Source organism: Schistocerca americana, chromosome X (assembly GCF_021461395.2).
Source record: "Schistocerca americana isolate TAMUIC-IGC-003095 chromosome X, iqSchAmer2.1, whole genome shotgun sequence".
In the NCBI taxonomy this organism is placed as follows: domain Eukaryota; kingdom Metazoa; phylum Arthropoda; class Insecta; order Orthoptera; family Acrididae; genus Schistocerca; species Schistocerca americana.
In genome coordinates, this window is record NC_060130.1 from 256,451,831 (window position 1) to 256,459,977 (window position 8,147).

An 8,147-nucleotide genomic window follows, 5' to 3' on the forward strand; every position below is an offset into this window, starting at 1 on the left:
CTAAAATCATCTATGTTGACAGTTACTACTTTACTTCCTTCCATCTCTCGTATGTGTACAATACTTCGTCACACTAAACAACATGCTGCATCCAAAACTTCACTATCTCTTAGTGGTCCCATTACACACAATACATTTACTGGTAAGTCTCGTTCCACAATCACCCTTAACTACTTTCCAGTGCCATTAGACACACAATCGTGCCAATTAAGCCTTAATGGCATTATTCAATGTTCAGTTGGACTGCTCTATACAACAGATGCTCCTCGCAACAGATCAACACTGACAGCAGTCTCCTTCAGCCAGAATGTTTTCCCACTACGTTCCACTATGCATTATCAAAGATCAGTTATGGCATGATGTTGATGTAGAAAGTCTAATTCTAAAATCATGCAGTAACCCTCGCTTACATAAGACTTCCTCTTTAAACTCGGCTGTCCCCAATGAAAAATGCAGCCTCACTGACCCCAGTGGTTATACACTGAAGTGCCAAAAAATTTCGTACCGGCATGTGTATTCAAATACAGAGATACTTAAACAGGCAGAACACAGCACTGCATTCAGCAACACCTGTATAAGATAACAAGTGTCTGGCACAGTTGCTAGCTGTTACTGCCGCTACAATGGTGGGTTATCAAGATTTAAGTGAACGTGATGCTATAGTCGGCGCATGAGCAATGGGTCACAGCATCTTCAGGGTAGCGATGAAATGGGAATTTTCCCCATAAGGTCCATTTCATGAGTGTGCTGTGAATATCAGGAATCCGATAAAACATCAAATCTCTGACATCACTGTGGCTGGAAAAAGATCCTGCAAGAATGGGACCAACAGTGACTGAAGGGAATCGTTCAACATGACAGAAGTGCAACCCTTCTGCAAATTGCTGCAGATATCAATGCTGGGCCATCAACAAGTGTCAGCATGTAAACCATTCAACTAAACACCATTGATATGGGATCCAGACCCGAACACCCACTCATGTACCTTTGATGACTGCACGACACAAAGCTTTACCCTCACCTGGGTCTCTCAACACCAACACTGGACTGTCGATAACTGGAAACATGTTGCCTGGTGGGATGAGTCTCATTATTTTTGTATCGAGCAGATGGACAGGTACAGGTATGGAGACAACTTCACAAATTCATGGACCCTGCATGTCAGCAGGGGACTGTTCAAGCTGGTGGAGGCTTTGTAATGGTGTGGGGCATGTACAGTTGGAGTGATATGTGACTCCTGATACATCTAGATATGACTCTGATAGGTGACACATACGAGAAGCAAACTGTCTGATCACGTGCATCCAGTCATGTCCATTGTGCATTCCAGCAGAACAATGCAACACTCCACACATCCAAAATAGCTACACAGTGGCTCCAGGAACTCTATTCAAAGTTTAAACACTTCCACAACCCACAAAACTACCCAGACATGAACATTATTGAGCATATCTGGGATACCTTGCAAACGTGCTGTTCAGAAGAGATCTCCACCTCCTCATACTCTTATGGATTTGTGGACAGCGCTAAAGGATTCATGGTGTCAATTCCCTCCAGCTCTACTTCAGACATTAGTCGAGTCCGTGCCACATCGTGTTGTGGCACTTCTGTGCACTCACGGGGGCCTTACACAATATTAGGCATATGTACCAGTTTCTTTGGCTCTGCAGTGTATATCAGTATCCCCTGTCCCACCCAACTTGTAACATGCCTCCTACCCAATAAGTCTCTTGAGGCCAGTGACACAAGTTCCCCTGTGTCCAACAAAATCTTGTATTCCATGCTGTCGATCACACCTATCATGGCATGTTCTGCCTTTGCATTCGATTGTACTGAATTCAACTTTGCATGAAATCCTGTTGGTGGCTCTGGGATTCCCTCTCAAGTTTAACAGACCTCTTTTAGCCCCCAGACCATGTCTACTATCACCCCTACATCCTCATCCACAATCCATACCAGTCCCCCCCCCCCCTCCTTCTCCTCCTACCACCACCACCACCACCACCACCACCACCACCACCACCACCATGTTCGCCTGTAGTCCAAATTATTCCCCTTATTCTTCCATGGTTGGTAACATTGCCTCTGCATATGCCCCATATGACCACAATTACAGTAGTTTACATTACAAGTGAACACATGCCTTTTATCCTTAATACCATAAATACACTACTGGCCATTAAAATTGCTACACCACAAAGATGACGTGCTACAGACGTGAAATTTAACCGACAGGAAGAAGATGTTGTGATATGCAAATGATTAGCTTTTCAGAGCATTCACACAAGGTTGGCACCGGTAGCGACACCTACAACATGCTGACATGAGGAAAGTTTCCAACCGATTTCTCATACACAAACAGCAGTTGACTGGCGTTGCCTGGTGAAACATTGTTGTGATGCCTCCTGTAAGGAGGAAAATGCGTACCATCACGTTTCCGACTTTGATAAAGGTTGGATTGTAGCCTATCGAGATTGCGGTTTATCGTATCGCGACACTGCTGCTTGCGTTGGCCGAGATCCAATGACTGTTGGCAGAATATGGAATCGGTGGGTTCAGGAGGGTAATACGGAACGCCGTGCTGGATCCCAACGGCCTCGTATCACTAGCAGTCGAGATGACAGGCATCTTATTCGCATGGCTGTAATGGATCGTGCAGCCACGTCTCGATTCCTGAGTCAACAGATGGGGACATTTGCAAGACAACAACCATCTGCACGAACAGTTCGACGACGTTTGCAGCAACATGGACTATCAGCTCTGAGACCATGGCTGTGGATACCCTCGATGCTGCATCACAGACAGAAGCACCTGCTATGGTGTTGGCCAGGCTCAGCTTAAATATCCTGAGTTTGTAAGACTCATATCTAATGATAGGTAGTTCAGCTGATTGATGTGGTGATCCTCACTGAAGTGGCAATCCTCACTGAAGTGGCAATCATCAGCATAAGCAGAAGTAGAATCATCATCATCATCATCATCATCATCATCATCATCATCATCATCATCGACTGCTAATAGGTGTACATAACTTAGAGAATGTTACAAAGCAGCAAGCATATAAACCCCCGTAAGTTAGGCACCCATGAGAAAATGATCTGTATAGTACACTCATGATCAGAAAAAACAGAGCACTTTGAACGACTAGTTGAAAAATATCGGCCCGAGGGTTCAAGTCAACATTGATATTGTGATGCAACACCACCTACCAGTAAAATGTGCCTGTGGCTCTCGTTGTCACTATAAGCTGAAGGTAATAGATCAGTGTGACTTGAGAAGACATGCAGGATGCCTCGTAGTGAGTTTGAAATGGTGTGCATTATTGGCACGAGAGAATGCAGTTCATCCACCCAGAAAATTGCTGCTTGTGTGGGATGAACTGTTTTGGCAATGAAATGGGTGTGTGCAGAATGGGTCACAGAAGGTTGTAGAACTCGACAAGATGGATCAGGTCACACCACCCAGACACACCCTCCCTCCAAGATCAACACCTCATCCGAATGATTGCAGGACAGATCTGCATCCTCCTTGGCTCTGGTACAACAGTGTAACACATCATACACTATCAAGGGTGACAGTTCACTGCCCTTTATTACGGCATGGGTTATGTGTGCATCGATCAGTTCTCCGCCTACATTTGACGGATGTACAGAAATATGTTAGACGGCAATGGTGTACAGAACAATGTCACTGAGGCAGGAATGGCATCAGATAGAGTTTTTGGATGAATCTAGGTTCTGTCTGTCTGACAACGATGGCTGCATTTTGGTTCGCCGCAGACGGGGAGCGGCATCACAGTGACTGTTCACACAAGACATACAACGCCAACTCAAGGCCTTATGGTGTTGGGTGCTATTGGGTACAACCACAAATCACAGTTGGTGTGTGTCCAGGGCACTGTGACCTACACAAATGACATCCTGTGACCCATAGCCACACCCTTTCTGCACAACACCCCAGACGCTATTTTTCAGCACAACAATGCACGACCCTATGTTGCTGCATGAACATGTGCCTTCTTGGTGTCACAGGAAGTCAGCCTCTTTGCCTGGTATGTCAGATCACCAGACTTGTCACCAATTGAAATGTGTGGGATATAGTGAAACGATGGGAGCAGTGCTGTGAGCCGATGCCATCCACTGGAGATGAACTTTGGAACCAGTTGAATGCAGCATGGATGGCTATGCCACATGATACCTTTCTACCTTATATGCATCGATGCCATCATGCATGGAACAAGTTATCAGGGCCCATGCCGGATCCTGTGCCTGCTAGGCAACAGGACACATGCTGAGCCAGGGTGACTGAAATGTTAATCATTTCTGCAGAAGATACTAATGTACATGTCCTGTTAATATTTCTGCAGAAGATACTAATGTACATGTCCTGTTAATATCTCTAGTCATTCAAGGTGTTCGTTTTTTTCTTAAAGTGAATGTAAAATGAAAATATTCTAAGTTATCTGTATGAAGTTGATGCAAAGAGCAAACATTAGATGTTGCTAAGATGTCAATATGAAATACTACACTCACTGTGTAGATGAATACAAAGTCTTAAATTGCACGAAAGAGAGGTACTTGCAACTGCAGATTTTCGAGTGGGACAAGTAGCACAACGGCCAGTGAGAATGGAGGAGACTGCAAGGCATGTGAGAAATAAAGACTACGTACAGTAACATAGTAACAACGAATAGTGTGTGTCAAGTGTACTGCAGCACATATGTTAAATGGACAAGCCCTACTCCCTATTCTAATCAATCCTATTCATTGCCCTGTATTCTTCCTTTCTGGCTCAAACTACTACTCTCTACATTTCAGGCGTTGAGACCAATATACTGGTTCCTTCATTTTCTTTTATGTATTTCACTTCTTATTTATCTACCTTTTCTTCCCACAGTCATCCCTTTTCTCTCACAGTCTTCAATTATGACATTATAAGACACTACTGTATGTAGCATGGGATTGAGTGCCATATCTGACACAAACACATTGATGTATGGTAAGATAATGAATGGGATAAGAAACCCACTAAATAGTGATGAACAATGCAAACAAAATATTTACATTCATCTCACCTTATTATTACGATATATTTCTCGTCTTCTTTGTTGTGAGAACTAAGTTGACCATCTCTGTTTACAGCTTCATTAGAAGCACTCGATGTGCTGGGACGGAGGGCCATCTCACCACTACAATTTACAGAACTCATTTGATGATCAAACTCCTCCTCTTCTTCTTCTTCCTCTTCATCTTCTCCGTAAGTATGGCAGTGATTGTTCTGGTTCAGGTTTAAATCTCTATTTTTCTTCGAAATGTTATCAGGGTTGTTCATCTTTTTATGCGCTTCTGGAAATGATAAACAACTGTTCACAAACCACTTTTCATATTTGCTTAATAGTTTCAATATGTATTACAGAAGACAGGGTGCTAGGCAGAAAAGGGATAGGGAGAAGGTAGTTTCCACTCCCATATTTCCTGTCACTGAATTATCAATGTGTAGCAAGAAAGGTAACAATATAATTGCAGCAGGTATTCATTAGATGGAGGGCTGAAATTACAGATATAACAAAGAATCCTTATTAAAAAACAGTAATTACAATGATGTGCTATCACAGTGTTTCACAATGCCATCTGTGATAACCATGTAGTAAAAGTATCCGTCTTCTCATCCATGTGCATGACCATCAAATAGTCTTATGTCTGTATGAAGTTTGTCAGCAATTTACAATGTACACTGTCTATTATACGTGCGATGTCACACAAGAAGCACATTTGCTGCTATAGATTTAATGTTTCTGTACTCACTGATTTTCCCCGTGTGTCATTAACGACTGTGATAATTAAGATGTTTTGATTGCAGTAGCACAAAAACATGGCAATGTCATTGCAATCATCTGTAGAACTCAGTACAACAAACCAATTTTATATATCATCTTCAGGTTGAAGCTCTTCTATCCAAATTTGCTTACAAATATATCTGTTTATGAAGGGGGTTCGCCTTGAGCAAAACACAGTTTTACCTTTCTTCTATTTCCTAGACATGTTTTGCTGAAGTTTCAGCATCATCAGTGGACTTTTATTTTGTGTCTATTAAGCAGGAAAAATGCTCTTTACTGCTTTTACACATATTAATTTGAGTTTTTAAGACAGTATTCACAAATCAGAAAAAACAGACAAAGTTTTGTACATATGTCTTGTTATTACATGCTTTTTTTTCCCTACAGTTTGTTATCTGCAACCATAAAGAACTTAATGTAGAATAGTTATTTACTTTGAAATTTTATGGCTGGGAATGTTATAGTTAGACCTGACATTACCTATTTCATATCAAAGATAGCTCTCTCTCTCTCTCTCTCTCTCTCTCTCTCTCTCTCTCTCTCTCTCTCTCTCTCTCTGTGTGTGTGTGTGTGTGTGTGTGTGTGTGTGTGTGTGTACACACAGAGTTCCATTACAGAGAGCTGTGTAGTCATGTACTATTTATTTTTCTTCAAACTACGGCTTTTTGAATTTGATAATTTCTTCAATTATTAGGTTTTGTGGGGGGCTGTTACTGCACTTGAGGATTTCCCAATCAATGATGATGTCCGTTGGGCTGTGTTTAATGTCAATAAAGTGTCCAGCAGATGCAGAATAAAATGTTACTTTTTAATTATCTTCTGTGTTCTATGTATCTGGTATTAAAGTTTCTGCTTACCTGTCCTATATAATATGATTGCAGCCATGGCATGGCAGTTGGTAAATACCAGAAATGTTGTGTTTGTATTGGTTGCCCTTGTTTTCGGAACAGGGTACCAGGTCACAAGTATTGTGAAGCCAAGGTGACAAGAGGACATAGAAAATTTGTGCAAAGGTTTTGGTAAAGAGGATCAGGTTATTGCAGTGGGTAAACAGGGAACAGTCTGGCTAAGGACAGCATTACAGCATTAAGAGTGGCCTCAATGAAATAAGAGTAGCAACTACATGCACAAATGTGAGTTTTGTGGAGGTCCTGCAGTGCCACAACCAGCCTTGGGTTAAAATGCTTTGAGCTGTGTGAACACTGAGTTGAACAGTCATTCTGACTGAAATGAAATCATATGAGTGCAGTGCCTGTTGCTACAACTGCGAGATGGAGTTGTCGTAGACATGGCATACATCTGAATAGGGGATGGGAAGATAGGTTGGTTGATCTTATTGTAGATACCACACAGGGCAAAGGGGGGGGGGGGGGGGGCACCATCACACATAGCAAGATCCGTGTGGTTACTGATGTTAGAGGCACATCTTTTTAGGTTAGAATCAGCATTCAGGCACTCTGCTTTGAAAGAAATCAAAACAACAGAAGAGCCCCACAAAATTTCTAAGTATACACAGAAAAGTAAGGTTAGCTTATTTCATCAAAATATTAGAAGGCTGAATAATAAGACAGGAGGTTTCTTATGTGAATGTAGGCTTTCCCAGTGTATACTGCTGATGAAATCTTCTTGGGCTTCCATCCGGGTAGCTGCGTTGAAAATCCACGACGTTTCAATGAGTGTCATTCTCATCATCTTCTGGTGAAGTGTCGATGGACCGCAGCCATCCTCTACATATAGCTGTTCAGCGGTGCCCGGCATCCGTCCCTCCCCGTACCTCCTACCGGCGCTGGGCTGGTGGTGGTGGTGGGGGAAGCCGCACGGAGCCGAGCGACGCTGGCCGCCTGCCTTGTTAGTCTAGCTTAGCGTCGCGGAGAGTTAGCAGCTGAGCATGGTCCTGGCATATAACTGATATTGCAGGTTTCCACGCTGAACTTAAATGGTAGCCCTCTTATTTCGAAAAAAGATTACATGACAATCTCGTCAACAGGGACAAGGCCTACCATTTAAGTTTGGCGTGGAACCCTGCAATAGCAGCTATACGCCGGGACTGTGCTCAGCTGCTAACGGCATCACTCAGCCCCGCGCGGCCCAGGGCCGGTAGGAGGGGTGGGGAGGGACCGCCGACACGCACCGCTGACCAGCTATATATAGATGATGGCCATGGTCCATCGACACTTCGCCAGAAGATGATGAGAATGACTCATCGAAACGTTGCGGATTTTTGACACAGCTACTCGGATGGAAGCCTGAGAAGATTTCATCAGAAGGTTTCTTGCCTGTTTGGAAAATTTTGAGAGCTGTGAACAGACAT

General features: G+C 43.1%; 1 protein-coding gene across 2 annotated transcripts in view; it reads right to left on the reverse strand.

The window, feature by feature from the left end:
* LOC124554814 (zinc transporter foi) overlaps positions 1-8,147 on the reverse strand; it is a 148,278-nt gene that overhangs the window by 23,189 nt on the left and 116,942 nt on the right. For both annotated transcript variants that reach the window (XM_047128470.1, XM_047128471.1), the window contains exon 9: positions 5,075-5,345. In XM_047128470.1, coding sequence (XP_046984426.1) covers positions 5,075-5,345 — 271 coding nt within the window. The remainder of the gene's footprint in view (positions 1-5,074; positions 5,346-8,147) is intronic.